We start from the raw sequence: 17,134 nt of genomic DNA on the forward strand, positions 1-17,134 counted from the left end.
GTGGCTCACACCTGTAATCCCAGCATTTTGGGAGGCCAAGGCAGGCGGATCACGAGGTCAGGAGTTTGAGACTAGACTGGCCAACATAGTGAAACCCTGTCTCTACTAAAAATACAAATATTAGCCAGACATGGTGGCACGCGCCTGTAATCCCAGATACTCGGGAGGCTGAGGCTGGAGAATCACTTGAACCCAGGAGGTGGAGCTTGCAGTGAGCCAAGATCGCACCACTGCACTCCAGCCTGGGCGACAGAGCAAGACTCCGTCTCAAAAAAAAAAAAAAAAAAAAAAAGAGTTCTGTAGATGGGTAGTGTGATGGTTACACAACAATGCGAATGCCACTGAACTGCACATTGAAAAATGATTAAGATGGGCAACATTTTATATATATCTTACTTCAATAAAAAAAATCACATGAGCTGGTCTGAGTGCAGTGGTGTTTACAACTAATTATCACAACCGATTGCAGATTTCTTTGTTTTGTTTTGGTTTGGTTTCTCCACTCCCACTGCTTCACCTGATTAGCCTTTTTAAAAAAAATCACACTGAGGTCAGTCACAGTGTCTCACTCCTATATTATCAGCACTTTGGGAGGCCAAGATGGGCAGATCATCTGAGGTCAGGAGTTTGAGACCACCCTGGACAACATGGCGAGACCCTGTCTACAAAAAAATACAAAACTTAACCAGGCGTGGTGGCAGGCCCCTATAATCCCAGCTACTTTGAAGGCTGAGGTATGAGAATCGCTTGAACCTGGAGGCAGAGGTCGCAATGAGCTGAGATTGTGCCACTGCACTTCAGCTTGGGTGACAGTGTGAAACACCGTCTCAAAAAAAAAAAATCACATTGGAAATTTTTTTTAATGGGGTTAACCGTAGTGTTATCCTGAAGGTTGATGGAAATTGCGTGAGGAAAAGTAATTGCACAGGGACCCCCAGGAGACCCGGGTAAATGTTTGTAACTGTGCTGGCTCAGAAGGAGGGGCATCTCCCACGGGACTTTAGGGTGGGGGAGGGGGTGGAGACTTGATGTTGGACACTTGAGGTGGTGGCCAACACAGTATAGGAAGGTGATAGCTCTGCTTTTTGGAGATACAGAATTCATTTATTTAAAGTGTGCAATTCAGCTGGGTCTGGTGGCTCACCTCTATCATCCCTGAACTTTGGGAGAGGCCGAGCCAGAAGGATTGCTTGAGGTCTGAAGTTCCAGGCTGCAGTGAGCCATGATCACACCACTGCACTCCAGCCTGAGCAGTACAGCAAGACCCTTGGCTGGGCACAGGGGATCACACCTGTAATCTCAGCCCTTTGAGAGGCCAAGGAGAGAGGATCAGTTTAGCCCAGGAGTTCAAAACCAGCCTGGGCAAAATAGTAAGGCTCCAGTCTTTACAAAAAATTTTAAGGCCGGGTGAGGTGGCTCACGCTTATAATCCCAGCACTTTGGAAGGCTGAGGCAGGCAGATCACGAGGTCGGGAGTTCAAGACAAGCCTGGCCAACGTAGTGAAACCCCATCTTTACTAAAAATACAAAAAAAATTAGCAGAACATGGTGGTGGGCACCTGTAGCTACTTGGGAGGCTGAGGCAGGAGAATTGCTTGAACCTGGGAGGCAGAAGTTGCAGTGAGCCGAGATCACGCCACTGCACTCCAGCCTAGGCAACACAGCGAGACTCTGTCTCAAAATAAATAAATAAATAAATATAAAAAAACAGGGGCTGGGAGCGGTGACTCACGCCTGTAATTGCAGCAGTTTGGGAGGCCGAGGCGGGCGGACCACCTGAGGATGGGAGTTCAAGACCAGCCTGCACAACCAGGAGAAACCCTGTCTCTACTAAAAATACAAAATTAGCCAGGCATGGTGACGCATGCCTATAATTGCAGCTACTCAGGAGGCTGAGGCAGGAGAATCGCTTGAACCCTGGAGGTGAAGGTTGCGGAAAGCCGAGATCACGCCACTGCACTTCAACCTGGGTAACAAGAGCAAAGTTCCATCTCAAAAAAAAAAAAAAAAAAAAAAAAAGAGCAAGAGAAAGACCCTGTCAAAAAAATTTAAAAATAAAGTGTGCCATCCAGCTGGTTTTGGTAGTTTCAGAGTTGCACAACCATCACCATGGCCAATTTGAGAGCACTTCATCTCCTGTGCCCCTTAGCAGTCACTCCCCACTCCCCACTCCCCAGCAGCCACAGTCTCCTTTCCCTCTCTACAAATTCGCCTCTGAACATTTCACAGGCAGGATCGTATAATATGTGCCCTTTTGTATCTGGCTTTTCTTACTGAGCCTAATGTGTTCAGAGTCAACCATGCTGTAGCGCGTGTCAGGCCTTCACTCCCTTTTCTTCTCCTTTTTTTTTTTTTTTTTTTGGCACAGTCCCACTCTGTCCCCCAGGCTGGAGTGCAGCATCGTGATCTCGGCTCAGTGCAACCTCCACCTCCTGTGTTCAAGCGATTCTCCTGCCTCAGCCTCCCGAGTAGCTGGGATTACAGGTGCACACCACCACCCCTGGCTTATTTTTTTGTATCCATGAGTGACATCTGTTGTGGGTTAGATTGCACTGAGTGCCATGAATGGTGGGCAGGGAAAGAGGGTGGGAAGTGCAGGGTGGATTACCATGTAGGGACCAGGTGGGCTGCGCTGAGAAGGTGACATGGCACAAAGGCTTAGAAGAAGAGCAAGGCGTCCACGCAGAGACTGGGGCCCAGGGGACAGCCAGTGCAAAGGCCCTGAGGCAGGAGCATACTTGGCGTGTTTGAGGAACGGGGAGGCTGTCAGTGTGTCAGATGCAGAGTGAGTGGGAGGGAGGTGGCAGACTCGGAGGGGAGCCTGAGGGAGGGGGTCTCATGGGTTGTCTGGCTCTGATGCCGAGGTACTCAGAGTGCCTGGGAGGTGTGGGACAGGGGAGTCTGCTGACTTCACTTTAGCCCTCTGGTTCCTGTGTTGGGAATAGATTGTAGTGGACCACGGTGGAGGAGGGGGAAGGGTGCAGAGAGCACGGAGGAGGAGCCAGGAGGAGGAGGGAAGCCACCAAAGTGACCTCGGGAATCTGGAGGTGAGGGGGATGAGATTCTAGATCTCTTGCCCAGGTCGATGCTGCAGGAATGGAAAGGGAGCGCCCAGGAGAACCAGGAAGGGGAAGCTGTTCCCAGAGGGCCCATGTGTGGAGTGGATGCAGACAGAGGAACCTGGGGACAAAGACCTCTTGTCGCTGGAGCCGGACAGTCCCACCTGAAGGTCAGCTCACGTCTTCAGGACCTCTCAGTGTGTGACTCTGCCCACCAAGCAGGGGTCAAAACCAGGGACTGGCCGCTGGGGAGGGGCCACAGGCACCAGCGCCCAAAGCTCAGCCCCATCAACAGAGCGACTCTAGGGACCCCCCAGCTCAGTGCCTGAGACTCCAGCCGCCCACCCAGCCCCGCTAGGCTGCCCCTGCCTAGAAGAGGACCAGGGACCCGGGCTGTCCTCTTCTCCATGCCTGGGCCCAGGTGGAGCCCGTGACAGCACCAAACACACGTGGCTACTTAAGTTTGCACTAATTAAATTCTGTAAATATGAATATGTTCTATATTTACGTAAATAACAAAACACATAAACAATAAAATTGACAATTCAGGCGGGGCATGGCGGCAGGCAACTGTCATCCCAGCACTTTGGGAGGCTTAGTTGGGAGGATGGCTTGAGCTCGGGAGTTCAAGACCAGCCTGGGCAACATAGTGAGAACCCCTCATCTCTATAAAAAATTAATTAATGGATTAAAATGAATTTTAAAAAATTAGCAATTCAGTTCCTCAGTTGCAGTAGTCATATTTCACGTGCTCAGTAGCCACACGTGGCTTGTCGCCTCCTTGTATAAGAATATTTCCATTGTCACAGGCAGTTTTAATAGACAAGGCTACACTGAGGTCTCCCCACCGCCAACCAGTGGAGGGTGGCCCTTTGGCTGGGGGGTGGGGACAGGATGGTCTGGGTAGGGGGAGATCAGGGACTCCAGGGCTGAAAGGAGGGGTAATTTGCCCACAGTGGAGTTCTGGGCCTGTGTGGGGATTAAGCCTGAGCTTGTGATTAGAGAATGGCCTGGGAGGCAGCTGATGGGGGCTTGGCTGTCCGGGCCCAGCAGGAATGTTTGAGCTCAGCAGAGAGCATGAACAAAGGGTGGAGGCAGAGCCAGGCAGGCAGGCAGGTGGAGGACGAGCTCACGGAGACACAGGGCAGCTCCGCTCTAAAGCAGAAATGACAAAACACGACACCTAATAGCAGGCAGCTTCCTTTTTCCACTCACTACACCCTCGGCTTCCCTGTGAGGCCCACAGGCCTCCCCGAATTCCTCCCTGACTAGGGCAGTTTTGTAATTTACCACCACTTCCCCCACTGATGGGCACGTAGGTTATTTCATTTGTAAAAAATGTGGTTATCTGTTTGCTTTTCTGTCCCTCCTCCCTTCCAAGATAGGGGCCCCCCAGGACATGGGGGCTGTATCATGTTTGCTACTATATCCCCAGAGCCAGTACACAGTAGGTGCTCAATAAATGCATGAGTGACTTGTGGGAGGTATTGTGGGGGCAATAGGTCGAGATCCTCCACTGGGGTCGGGGAGGAGCCTGGCTTCTGGGAAATGTCAGCCATGCAGATAACATGATGAGGGAACCTGGCGCCCTGTAAGCCAGGACCTCCCCTTCCTCACTGGGTCCTCAACCACCCTCAGACTGGAGTCTGGCTGCTTTCCTCATAGTGTCCCTGGGCCCCTAACCTGATGGTGGCTCTGTGCCAACTGCAGACTTTGTCTCCTGGGGCACACAGAAGAGGCGCCATGATCCCCCCAAGGGGCCTGAAACTTACATTGTTTGTCCATCCCCACTCCTGCCTCCCACAGCAAGCTCTGGGGGCAGGAACCTGAGTCTATTGTAATTGATCTTGAATCCTAAGTGCCTAGAACAGGACTTGTCACTTAGTAAGTGCTCAATAAATATTTGACAAATGAAGGGATGGATGGATGGATGGATGGATGGATGGATGGATGGATGGATGGACAGATGGATGGATGGATGGAGAAAGGGAGGGAGGAATGGAAGGATGAAGAGATGGATGGATGGGGCTGGGTGTGGTGGCTCAAGCCTGTAATCCCAGCACTTTGGGAGGCCGAGGTGGGTGGATCACAAGGTCAGGAGATCGAGACCATCCTGGCTAACACGGTAAAACCCCGTCTCTACTAGAAATACAAAAAAAAAAATTAGCTGGGCGTGTTCGTGGGCACCTGTAGTCCCAGCTACTCAGGAGGCTGAGGCAGGAGAATGGCGTGAACCCGGGAGGTGGAGCTTGCAGTGAGCTGAGATCGTGCCACTGCACTCCAGCCTGGGCGACAGAGCGAGACTCCATCTCAAAAAAAAAAAAAAAAAAAAGAGAGATGGATAGATGGATGGGTGGATGGAGAAATGGAGGGATGGATGGAGGAAGGGAGGGACAGAGGGAGGAATAGAGGGATGGAGAGATGGAGGGAGGGAGGGATGGATGGATGGATGGTTGAACAAACCAATGAACCCCTTCTCTTCCATCATAGTTTCAACTTAGGATCTACTAAAGGTTTCCTGGTCCTCCCCTAAGGGGACCTTCCCTGGGATCACAATAGTGCACTGGTCCTCCCACTCATTCATTTATTCATTCAACAATGACACTGAACACCCACTCTGTAGCCCAGGCTGGAGTGCAGCGGTACAATCTCGGCTCACTGCAACCTCCACCTCCCGGGTTCAAGTGATTCTCCTGCCTCAGCCTCCCGAGTAGCTGGGATTACAGGCACCTGCCACCACGCCTGGCTGATTTTTGTATTTTTAGTAGATACAGGGTTTTGCCATGTTGACCAAGCTGGTCTCAAACTCCTGACCTCAGGTGATCCACTCGCTTCAGCCTCCCAAAGTGCTGGGATTACAGGCGTGAGCCCCCGTGCCCAGTCTAAAATTTTTTAAAATGTGCCCTTTCTTGCATATTCATCACATCTCAATCAAGCTGGAAGAAAAAGTGTCAGCCTCCAAGCCTGGTATTTGGTATGTGGCTTGATTATAGTAAATGCCCAACAAAAGTTATTATTTGCCATGATTCCATGTCTTCCTTTATTGAGACTTTTCAGGACCCTACAGAGCAGGCGTGAGAGTGTCCCCATTTTGCAGATGGGGAAACGGAGGTTGAGAGAGGTGAAGACATTTGCCGAGGGTCACACAGCTAGGAAATAGATCAGTTGAGATTTGACACCTCAACTCACTGGCTCTTCCCCATGCTACAGAGAAGTTAAGCCACTAGCCCACAGTCATGCAGCTGGGCACATGGCAGAGCCAAGGTTCAAACCCAGGTTGGCTTCCAGCTAAATCTTAAGTTGGCTTTGTGTTCTGCCCCTTGTGGCCCGATCTGTCCATCACTGAGTCATCCTGGCTTGGGAGGAAAAGGGGCCCTGACCTCCTGACCTGGGCTGTCCCCCATCACACCTGACAAAAATGCAGCCCCACCAGTCTAGGCAGGGTGAGGTGAGGTGCAGCAGGGAGGAAGCAGGCTTGGGCGTTGGACAGAGGATGGGAGTTTTGGGGCTGGGTTGGGCAGCCTGTCCTGCTGGGATCCTGAGCCGGCAGAGCCTGTCCGGCCCCACCCAGCCCCTCTCTCTGCCCTGACAGTGTGACTTCCTCACTTAATGTCCACACCCCTGAGAGGCCTAGGGCCAGGCTTGACAAGTGGTGTCCAAGATGTGTAGCAGGTTGTCAGAAAGTGCCCCAGGGGCTGGGGGCGGTGACTCATGCCTATAATCCCAGTACTTTGGGTGGCAGAGGCAGGAGGATCACTTGAGCCTAGGAGTTTGAGACCAGCCTGGACAACATAGCGAGACCCCAACTCTACAAAAATGTTTTTAAAATTAGCCAGGTGTGGTGGTGCCCCTGTGGTCCCAGTAACTCAGGAGGCTGAGATGGGAGGATTGCTTGAGCCCAGGAGTTTGAGGCTACAGTGAGCTGTGATCATGCCACTGCACTTCAGCCTGGGTGACAGAGCAAGACCCTGTCTCAAACATAAAAAGAAAAAGGAATGTGGCCCAGGGTTCAAGATGAGGTGTCTGAAACCCCAAAAACCTGGATCTGCAAGATGGGCTGATGGGTTGGTCATAGTCACAGTGGACCCCAGCCTTGGGTGGGGCAGAGTCCAAGAACCCTTTGCTGAGCCCACGGTTAACCCCTCAGTGGCTGGGGAGGGGGAAAACCAGCACGGCTGGGGGCTCTGAGCAACCACTATTTAACTACCGCTCGGGAGCTATTTCAATATTTTGATAACACACAGGGCTGTACAGGTGCATCCAGGAGACAGCCAGGAGGGCAGTTGTCAGAGCAGCGGCTCCCTGGGCTGGCAGGAGGGCGGGGCTGCCTGGCAGGCAGGGGGAAGTGGCATTCTGCCAGGGGGCCCGGGCGGGTAGGGGCCTGAGGCACATTCTCAGGGGATGACTCAGGGGCAGGCAGAGCGTGACTCACCGTGGACCCTCTCCTGCTCCGGCTGCCAGGGCCTGGCCTCCCCTTTGGCCCCAGGGAGACTGTGGGGAGCTCACAGGGCCCCCAGCCCAGAGCTGAGTGTGAGTCAGTCCGTGTGGGCTGGAGGGCCAGCACAATTTTCCATCCCTTGAATTGTCCCGTAAGTAAAGTAAACACATGTTACAAAACAGGGGTGAAGCTGGGCCAGCACCCTCCTGTCCCCTCAGAGTGGGGACAGGAGCAGGGCCTTCATTCCAGGGGCTGTGCACACATCCCTGCCTGCTGCTCTTCCTGATTTTACAGATGGGGAAACTGAGCTCTAGAGAGGTTAAGAGAGCCACCTGCCCAAGGTCACACGGCTGAGGTGTGAGGTGCAGCCACGTTTCAAACCCAGGTTGGCTTCAGGCTGAAGCTTGTGTCTCCCGGGATGTGGGCAGACAAGGGCTGGAGCTGCCGCTGCATCTGCCTATAAGTGTCTCCTGGATGTGGGCAGACCAGGGCAGGAGCTGCTGCAACATCTGTCTCTGTTCACAGCTGTGTTTCTCAGGGTGGCCCCAAACCCACCTGTCTCAGAATCCCACAGAGTAGGTGTTTGTTAAAATGCAGATTCCTGGCTGGGCACGGTGGCTCATGCCTATAATCCCAGCACTTTGGGAGGCTGAGGCTGGTGGATCATTGGAGGTCAGGAGTTTGAGACCAGCCTGGCCAACAGTGTGAAACCTCTTCTCTACTTAAAATACAAAAATTAGCCAGATGTGGTGGTGGGTGCCTGTAATCTCAGTTACTCGGGAGGCTAAGGCAGGAGAACTGTTTGAGCCTGGGAGGCGGAGGTTGCAGTGAGCCGATATTGCACCGCTGCACTCCAGCTTAGGCAACAGAGTAAGACTCTGTTTCAAAAAAAAAAAAAAAAAAATGCAGATTCCTTGGTGGCTCATGCCTGTAATCCCAGCAGTTTGGAAGGCTGAGGCAAGAGAATGGCTTGAGCTCAAACATTCAAGACCAACCTGGGTTAACAGTGAGACCTCATCTCTATAATTAATAAATAAATAAATAAATGCAGATTTCTGGGCCCTGCCAAGACTCACCCAACCATATTCTCTTCCAGGGAGGGACCCTGGAATCTGCATTTGTAAATGCACCCCAAGTGGGGGTGCATACAGCTGCAGATGGGAGAATGTCTGTCACGGAGAGGAGGACCCCAGCCTCCACCCTGGGAGAAGGCTCGGGATGCATCCCGCATGTCCCTCTGTCTGTCCCGGGCTGGGGGAATGCTGCCCTTCTTGTTTCAAACTGGTTCACAGGCGAATACCCCAAATACCTCTCCAGCTGCTGGGGCAGCAGTGATGGCAAACAAGGAGCGCGGGTGTGAGGAACCCTTCCAAAGTTGGTGGCCTCCCATGAGCTGGCTGCTTGGTCTGGCTGCAGGAACACAGGTTTCAGGGTCGCTGAGGGTGGCCTGGTTGCCAGGGAACCAATGGCCCTGAAGGCGCGAGCAAACTCGAGGAACGCAAACACCCTCCCCCACCCCGGCAGGCTGGTCCTCCACCCACCGCAGCAGAGGGGATGAGTCACTTGGCAGGAGAGAGCTTCGCGGATCCAAACAAATCCCATCTGCCCAGAGGAGGATGCACGGGGTGAGAACGGATCTCCCACCCCATCCGGCCTGCCCACAAATGTGTGGCGTGCACACGTGTGTACACACGTGCACACATACACAGCCACACCAGCTCCTAGCCCAGTTCCTAGAGAATGGAGAGGGGAGGGATGGTGAAGTGCCACTCAAATTCCTCCCTAAATCTGCTAATTCTATCCGCCACTCCTGGGCCAGGCTCAGCTGAGTCAGCGGGAGACCAGCCCAGCTGCCCCGAGCCCAAGCCCAGGAATTAGAACTCTGAAGAGTGGAGGCAGGCAGGGGTCCAAGAGCTCAGGCCGGGAGCAGGCTGACCCAGGTACCAGCCCAAATGGGCCCTGTGCTTCTCAGGGCCCATTTCCTTCCCTGAAAAGTAAGACAAGAGAGGCCAGGCACCGTGGCTGGCGCCTGTCATCCCAGCACTTCGGAAGGCCAAGGTGGGAAGATCACTTGAGTCCAGGAGTTCTCAACCAGCCTGGGCAACCACAAGACCTCATCTTTACAAAAAATTTAAAAATTAGCCAGGCTTTGTGGTGTACTTCTATAGTCCCAGCTACTCAAGAGGTCGAGGTGGGAGGATCGCTTGAGTCCAGGAGGTCGAGGCTGCAGTGAACTATGATCGCACCACTGCACAGCAGCCTAGGTGACAGAACAAGACCCTATGTCTTAAAATTAATTAAAGAAAATAAGACAAAGAAGTGGCTACCACCCAGGTAGGGAGAACTGCCCTGCTTCACGCATTGGGGGTGGTGGGCACATGCCATGGTGCCTGGCACGGAGTCAGCCCTCAATAAACAAGAGGTGACATTACTATCATCAATGTCGTCACTGTTATTCAGCAGCTGAGCTACAAGCCTGTCGGCCTACAACCCTGATCTGGTTCCCTCCCACAAACCTACTCTTACCTTCCTAGGAGCTGTAGGGAAAGGAGATTTGGCACATTGGAGAAGCCCAGAGTTTTGACACTGTTTGGAGCTCCTGTAATCACTTGTGCCCCTCAGTCCCAGAAACATACAGTCTCCAGCTACAGATAGAATCCCCTCCCCTTCATTAGCGCCCCCCTAACTGCCAGGGGACATACTGAGTGTTTAGCACACAGGCTTTCACGCTGTGAAGTTGAGGCTAGGCTTGCATCCACTTTCCAGATGAGGAAAACCGAGGCCTACAGAGGCAAAATGATTTGCCCATGTTCACACAACTGAAAGGGACTGAGTCGGGGGGATTCAAACTCAGATCTGGGCCGGGCGCGGTGGCTTACGCCTGTAATCTCAGCACTTTGGGAAGTCAAGGCGGGCAGATTGCTTGAGGTCAGGAGTTAGAGACCAGCCTGGCCAACATGGCAAAACAACATCTCTACAAAACACAAAAATTAGCCGGATGTCTACATCTCTACAAAACGTACAAAAATTTCACGCACCTGTTGTTCCAGCTACTCGGGAGGCAGAGAGGCAGAGGCAGGAGAATCACTTGAATCCAGGAGGTGGAGGTTGCAGTGAGCCGAGTTCGTGCCACTGCACTCTAGCCTGGGTGACAGAGCCAGACTCTGTCCATCCAAAAAAAAAAAAAAAAAAAAAAAGGCCAGGTGCAGTGGCTCACGCCTGGAGGCCAAGGCAGTGGATCACTTGAGGTCAGGAGTTCAAAACCAGCCTGACCAACATGGTGAAACCCTGTATCTACTAAAAATACAAAACTAGCTGGGCCTGGTGGCACACACCTGTAATTCCAGCTATTTGGGAGGCTGAGGTAGGAGAATCGCTGGAAGGTGGAGGTTGCAGTGAGCCGAGATTGCGCCACTGCACTCCAGCCTGAGTAACAAGAGCGAAACTCTATCTCAAAAAGAAAAGAAAATTCAAACTTCTTTCTTGTCCTCTTTGGGGAGGTTCAGCTAACAGTTTCTCATGCATCCTTCCAGAAGTTTTCTGTGCATAGGCAAGCATATTACACACCACATACTTTCTCTTTCCCTCTTTATTTTGCACTTTGCATCTGGCACTCGACTCTGTGTGTAGTCTACATATGTTCTGCACATCTGCCCCTTTTCCAGCAGCAGGGTCTCCCCCGTGTAGGCAGCCCTGGTTACCTGACCAACCCCCTCCAAATGGGCAGCAGTTTCCTTACAGAGCTTCTCCATTAGCAACAGTGTTGCCAAAAGCATCCCAGGACGCACGCTTAGCACAATGTCAGCAACACTGTTGCAGTGACCATCCTCAAGTTATGCTGAGCCTGGAGGAAGAGCCCACCTGTGGGGAAAGGTATGGGGAAGGAGAAAGGAGAGGGTGTCCAGGCAGAGGCAGAGCAGGGGACAACAGCAAGGACCGACAAGTTCCCCAGGAACCCCTCTTGGGGTGTGGGGAAGTGGTCTGTGTGGCGAGCCAGCTCCGTGTTGAGTTCAGGCTTCTGTGGGTCCCAGGTGACTCCCCGCACACCTGTGTTCTGAAACTCCCGCTCCTCTCTAACACCTGCGCCCAATATCAACTGGTTGGAGGGCGCGTCCCTTCAGGGCCCTGAGATCTAGGCAAGGAAGTCACTTTTGGACGAGGGAGGGCACTGTCGCGCCCTTACCTGCCAATGAGGAATGCCCACCTGGGGGCAGCACCTGAAACTGAGCCAGGCATTGCCAAGCTAGGGAAGGATTGGGCTTGGTGGGTAGCTCTGTTCAGGGCTGTCTGCCTGAGCAGCTGGGGGGCTGCACACACTGAGGTCTCAGATCACCAGGGAAGCTAGTCCAGAGTTCAGATTCCTGAGCACCTCCCTCTTCAGATCCCCCCAATCAGGACGTCAAGGGTCCCAAGGCCCCAGAATGCCTTTTACAAACTCCCCCAGAGATTTTAAGACGCAACAATGTTAGAACCACCGCCTCTCCCAGGGTCTTTCTCCCTCATATGTCCCCAGATCCGTTCAAAAAGTTCACAATTTGGCAGGGCGCGGTGACTGAGGCCTGCAATCCCAGCACTTTGGGAGGTCGATGCAGGTGGATTGCTTGAGCCTGTAGGAGTTCAAGACCAGCCTGGGCAACATAGTAAGAGCCCATCTCTACAAAAAATTCTAAAAATTAGCCAGGCGGCCAGGTGCAGTGACTCACACCTGTAATCCCAGCACTTTGGGAGGTCGATGCAGGTGGATTGCTTGAGCCTGTAGGAGTTCAAGACCAGCCTGGGCAACATAGTAAGAGCCCATCTCTACAAAAAATTCTAAAAATTAGCCAGGCGGCCAGGTGCAGTGACTCACGCCTGTAATCCCAGCACTTTGGGAGGCCAAGGCGGGCGGATCACCTGAGGTCAGGAGTTCAAGCTGTCTCTACTAAAAATACAAAAATTAGCTGGGTGTAGTGGCACATGCCTGTGGTCACAGCTACTCGGGAGGCTGAAGCAGGAGAATCCCTTGAACTAGGGAGTTGGAGGTTGCAGTGAGTGGAGATCGCGCCACTGCACTCCATCCTGGTGACAGAGCTAGACTCCTTCTAAAAAAAAAAAAAAAGAAGAAGAAGAAGAAGAAGAAGAAAAAGGCCAGGCGCAGTGGCTCACACCTGTAATCCCAGCACTTTGGGAGGCTGGGGCAGGAGGATCACAAGGTCAGGAGTTCGAGACCAGCTTGACCAACATGGCAAAACTCCGTCTTTACTAAAAATACAAAAATTAGCCTCGCGTGGTGGTGGGAGCCTGTAGTCCCAGCTACTTGGAAGGCTGAGGCAGGAGAATTGCTTGAACCCAGGAGGTGGAGGTTGCAGTAAGCTGAGAGCGTGCCATTGCACTCCAGCCTGGGTGACAAGGGCAAGACTCTGTCAAAAATAATAATAATACTAATAAATTAATTAATTAATTTAAAAATTAGTCAGGCATGGTGGTGCACACCTGTGGTCCCAGCTACTTGAGAGGGAGGCTGAGAAGAGACGATGGCTTCAGCTGGGAGGTCAAGGAGGGCTGCAGTGAGCCATGATCATGCCACTGCACTCCAGCAGGAGCAACACAGCAAGAACCTATCTCAAAAAAAAAAAAAAGAAAGAAAGAAAGAAAAAAAAAAATTAACTTTTTTTTTTTTTTTTTTTGAGATGAAGTCTCACTCTGTCGCCCAGGCTGGAGTGCAGTGGCATGATCTCAGCTCACTGCAACCTCTGCTTCCTGGTTTCAAGAGATTCTCCTGCCTCAAAGTAGCTGGGACTACAGGCACATGCCACCACACCCAGCTAATTTTCTATTTTTAGTACAGATGGGGTTTCACCATGTTGGTGAGGCTGGTCTTGAACTCGTGACCTCAGGTGATCCGCCCACCTCAGCCTCCCAAAGTGCTGGGATTACAGGAGTGAGCCATGGTGCTCAGCCAAGTTAACATTTTTAATATGTGTCCCCTGCCCCAGGACCTGAAAGCTCCCCAAGAGAAAGGCCCTTTTGTGTTTCTTGTTCTTTTCCCTTTTCTCACCCGTGTACAAGCAAAGCCAGGCACACTGAGGCTGTGAGAGTGATGGGAAACATCTGTTGAATGAGTAAATGGCTCCACTGAGCAATACACCCTCCCCCAGAAAAATGCACATTTGGACACACAGATTTTGAAAGCAACTTTAGGGCTGGGTGCAGTGGCTCACACCTGAAATCCCAGCACTTTGGGAGGCCAAGGTGGGAGGATTGCTTGAGCCCAGGAATTCAAGACCAGCTTGGGGAACACAGCAAGACCCTATCTCTACAAAAACATACATAAATATAAAAGTTTTAAAAATTAGCCAGGCGTGGTGGTGGACACCGGTGGATCCAGCTACTTAGGAAGCTGAGGTGGGAGGATTGCTTGAGCCCCAAAAGTCAAGGTTGCAGGGAGCTATGATTGTGCCAATGCACTCCAGCCTAGGCAACTGAGTCTCAAAGAAGAAAGAAGAAAGAAAGCAAGAAGGGAAAGAGAGAGGAAGGAAGGAAGGAAGGAAGGAAGGAAGGAAGGAAGGAAGGCAGGCAGGCAGGCAGGCAGACACAACTTTAGGAGGAACACACCCGTGACCATTTATGCCTACTGTTCCATTATTGGAATGCTACGCCTATGGGAGTTATTTATCTCCTACTGCTCAAGGTCATCGCCAAGGTCTGATTTATCAATTCAAAGAATTGCAACCTCAGGCATAAATGGGTTAAGCCCACCCATAGAAGCCCCATTAACCATAAGGTTGGCTGGGCGCAGTAACTCATATCTGTAGTCTCAGGACTTCAGGAGGCTGTAGGCAGGCAGATCACTTGAGCTCAGGAGTTCAAGACCAGCCTGGGCAACACGGTGAAACTCCACCTCTACAAAAATTTTAAAAAATTAGCCAGGTGTGGTGGCATGTGCCTGTACTCCCAGTTCCTCAGGAGGCTGCGGCAGGAGGATCGCTTGAGCCCAGGAGGTTGAGCTGCAGTAAGCCAAGATGGCACCACTGCATTTCTGCCTGGGTGACAGAGACCCTGTCTCAAAAAAAAATAATAATAATAATAATAATAATGTTTTCCTAGTTTCCTGTAATATTTGGAAACCACAGTCCTTCCGTGGCAGGAACAGAGATAGCCTGAAAGACACTGGATGTCCTTAGACACTCTGGGCTGTGGGCAGGGAGAGCCCTTGGAAATGAATTCCCCATCAGCCTCCTACCTTTTATTTTGTTTTGTTTTATTTTATTTACTTTGAGACAGGGTCTTACTCTGTTGCCCAGGCCAGAGTGCAGTAGCATGATCTCGGCTCACTGCAACTTTCACCTCCCAGGTTCAAGTGATTCTCTTGCCTCAGCCTCCCAAGCAGCTGGGATTACAGTACCATGCGCCTGTAATTTTTGCATTTTTAGTAGAGACGGGGTTTCACTATGTTGACCAGGCTGGTTTCGAACTCCTGACCTCAAATGATCCGCCCACTTCGGCCTCCCAAAGTGCTGGGATTATAGCTGTGAGCCACTGTGCCTGGCCCATTCTCCTTGTTTTTAAATACAAAACAATTGGGGAAGAGACTGGTCTGAAGACTCAGACAGCTGAATTTGAACCCAGGACTCCAGACCCCGGTTGGAGGCCCCTCCCCGCAGACCTGAACACTCCCCATCTGAGCCCTAATAGCCTTTTGGCCATAACATAGTATCTTGATCGCTGCCTTCTGGGGTCTCCCCTGGGCTCCTCCTTCCCAGTTGGGCTCAGACCCTCACCACCCTCCACAGCGGCGCTGAACCCTCCCTGCTTGGGAGGCCCTATCCGGGCTTCAGGTCAGATTGGGTTTCTGTCTAAGAGCAGCCTTCTCCAGTGGCACACAGTCTGAGCCAGGACATGCTGACAGAATTGTGCAACGTCGTTGTTCTGAGCCGGAATCGAGCAGCTTTTATGACCAGTTATGAAGCACTCTTCTCCTGTTAGGGCCTGGAGTTATTGAGGTTTCAAAGTAGTTTTTGTTCACCCGAGATGGCAGGCAGAGAGCAGATTCGGGCCAGGGCACTGCGCTCAGCGCCTGCGTGCATTACCTGCAGGGACATCCCCACAGGCCTTTCGGATAGGGTGGTAGTTATCACCGTTTGACAAAGAAGTTAACCGTGGCTGGGAGCAGTAAAACGCCTTGCCCAGGAGTGTCAGCCGACCTGGGGGTGGCAGGGTTTGAACTCAGGCCGGCGCCCTCCGCCGTCCAGCCCCCTTCCCTCAACTGCCACCATCTGAGTGCAATTCGCTAGCTACTGGGGCACAGGAACCCGTGCGGGTCTCTGCCGCACCTGTCTTGCGGGGCCCAGCTGAGTGTCTGCCAAAGCACCAGGAGCGCCGAGTTCCGCGGTAGGGCAGAACCAGGTGAACGCCTCGGCCAGAGGCGCGCCGGGTCCGGGGAGGGTGGGGCTGCGAGCGCTCGCCCCGGCGGCCTTTGCGCCCCAGCGCCCGCCTGGCCTCCGGAGTCCCCCGGCTGAGAGTGGGCGGTGTCCGGCCAAGACCCGGTGTCCCCACCCCCGCGCCCAAGCCCCGCCCGCGCGGTGGCCCCTCCTCGGGAAGGTAAGCACCACCTTCTCGGGGAGCGGCCCGCAGAGCCAGTGGCCGTCGGGCGCCCCGCCCCCTGCGAGTAGGGACCCCGCGCCGCTGCAGCGCAGCACTAGGAGCTGCCCGCGCCGCCGCTCGCTCACCTGCGCTCCCTCCCGCCCCTCGGTGCGCGCCCGGCCCGCCAGCCGCCACCGCCCGCACCCCGAGCGTCACCATGAACTCGCTCTTCAGGAAGAGAAACAAAGGCAAATACAGCCCCACTGTGCAGACCCGGAGGTGAGGAGGCGCCCGCAGCTCCGTTCCGGGACGCTCTTGCGCCTGTGGGCGAACAGGACCGGAAAGACCGCCTGGGCAGTGTAGGAATGGGGGGCAGGGGGGCCCAGGAACAGGGAACTGAACCCGGAGTGCGGGACTCGCGGGAACGTGGGACCGAGGCCACCCTGAAGCTGGGAAGCACCGCCGGGTGGGAGGGGACTGGCTGGGGCCCCCGAGGGGAAGCATAATTGCGGACTTCGGGGACTTCGGGAGTCCAGGGAGCATTGCTTTGAGGGCCTAGGGCATGGGCAGCTAAGCTGGGGGTACAGGGCACCCCCGTGTCCCAGGGTCGCTCTTGAGCAGGGGTCGCCCAGGACCGGGAATAGCCACCTGGATGCGGGGCGGAGTTTTTGGAGGACCGGGCACTCAAGGCGGGGTCACCGTGGGCGACCCAGGAAGCTCCGTCCAGGGGGTGCCCTGAGGCAGGGAAATTGAGCTGGCGTCGGAGGGGTGCTCTCCAGTGCCTATGAGACCGCGCAAGTGTTCCTAGCGTCGGAGAGGCGAGGGGGTGGGCCACCCCCGCTGCACTTCCCGGCACCTGCCACCCTGCGCTCCAGAGCCGCGCTCAGAGGCCCTGGGGGGTGCGGGGTCGGGTCGAGGGGCACAGGGGCAGGCACCCCCCTTACCTCCCCACCCTCTGGGTTCTGAGCGGAGGTTGGGTGGCGTCGGGGCCTCCTCTTCGAAGCTCGGTTTCTCAGGGGTGTGGCTCCCTGCCCCCACCCCAGCCCCGAAACTGGCGGTGTCTCTGAGCCGCGGG

General features: G+C 53.6%; 1 protein-coding gene across 1 annotated transcript in view; it reads left to right on the top strand.

The window, feature by feature from the left end:
* Positions 1-16,133: 16,133 nt before the first annotated feature.
* Positions 16,134-17,134, top strand: part of PPL (periplakin) — a 57,456-nt gene continuing 56,455 nt past the window's right edge. The window contains exon 1 of the mRNA XM_017886220.1: positions 16,134-16,338. Within this exon, the coding sequence (XP_017741709.1) occupies positions 16,277-16,338 (62 nt within the window). The 5' untranslated portion in view covers positions 16,134-16,276. The remainder of the gene's footprint in view (positions 16,339-17,134) is intronic.

The sequence above is a fragment of the Rhinopithecus bieti genome, unplaced genomic scaffold, assembly GCF_001698545.2.
Source record: "Rhinopithecus bieti isolate Rb0 unplaced genomic scaffold, ASM169854v2 scaffold_13704, whole genome shotgun sequence".
Lineage (NCBI taxonomy): Eukaryota > Metazoa > Chordata > Mammalia > Primates > Cercopithecidae > Rhinopithecus > Rhinopithecus bieti.